Source organism: Apaloderma vittatum, unplaced genomic scaffold (genome assembly GCF_000703405.1).
Source record: "Apaloderma vittatum isolate BGI_N311 unplaced genomic scaffold, ASM70340v1 scaffold13976, whole genome shotgun sequence".
NCBI classification, from domain to species: Eukaryota; Metazoa; Chordata; class Aves; order Trogoniformes; family Trogonidae; genus Apaloderma; species Apaloderma vittatum.
In genome coordinates this window covers 28,656-29,016 of record NW_009722364.1, presented here as the reverse complement: position 1 = coordinate 29,016, position 361 = coordinate 28,656, and the positions used below count along the sequence as shown (strand labels likewise).

Below are 361 nucleotides of genomic sequence, written 5' to 3'. Positions count from 1 at the left end.
GTCATGATGTTTATCATTCCCCATTCAGCTGTGGCTTGGTCAGCTCACTGCTAAACTGTGTTCTTCCCTCCTTAAACCCACCAGAAGGTTCCTACAGACACCAATTAGGGTGAAGCAAGTCCTTATTACCTTTGTCTAAATCAATGTTCTTTGCTGGGAAGCTTCTGGCTTGCTCAGCCTTCTCCTTCAGGATGTTGTTTTTGTAATCTGTGCAAGGGAGGAGTGTAATTCAGACAGCCATTAGAACATTAAAAGAAAACAAAGTTTTACAGGCAAGGCAGACATATGATTCCTTGAGGTATTCTAGGTCTGGCATCTTAGAATCTCTAGGAGTAACTCATGGAGTTACTCAGCCACTCAG

General features: G+C 42.9%; 1 protein-coding gene across 1 annotated transcript in view; it reads right to left on the bottom strand.

Moving 5' to 3' along the window:
- The window catches only part of MXRA8 (matrix-remodelling associated 8), a 16,301-nt gene that overhangs the window by 1,116 nt on the left and 14,824 nt on the right, over nucleotides 1–361 (bottom strand). Inside the window, exon 9 of the mRNA XM_009871756.1 lies at nucleotides 130–207. Coding sequence (XP_009870058.1) covers nucleotides 130–207 — 78 coding nt within the window. The remainder of the gene's footprint in view (nucleotides 1–129; nucleotides 208–361) is intronic.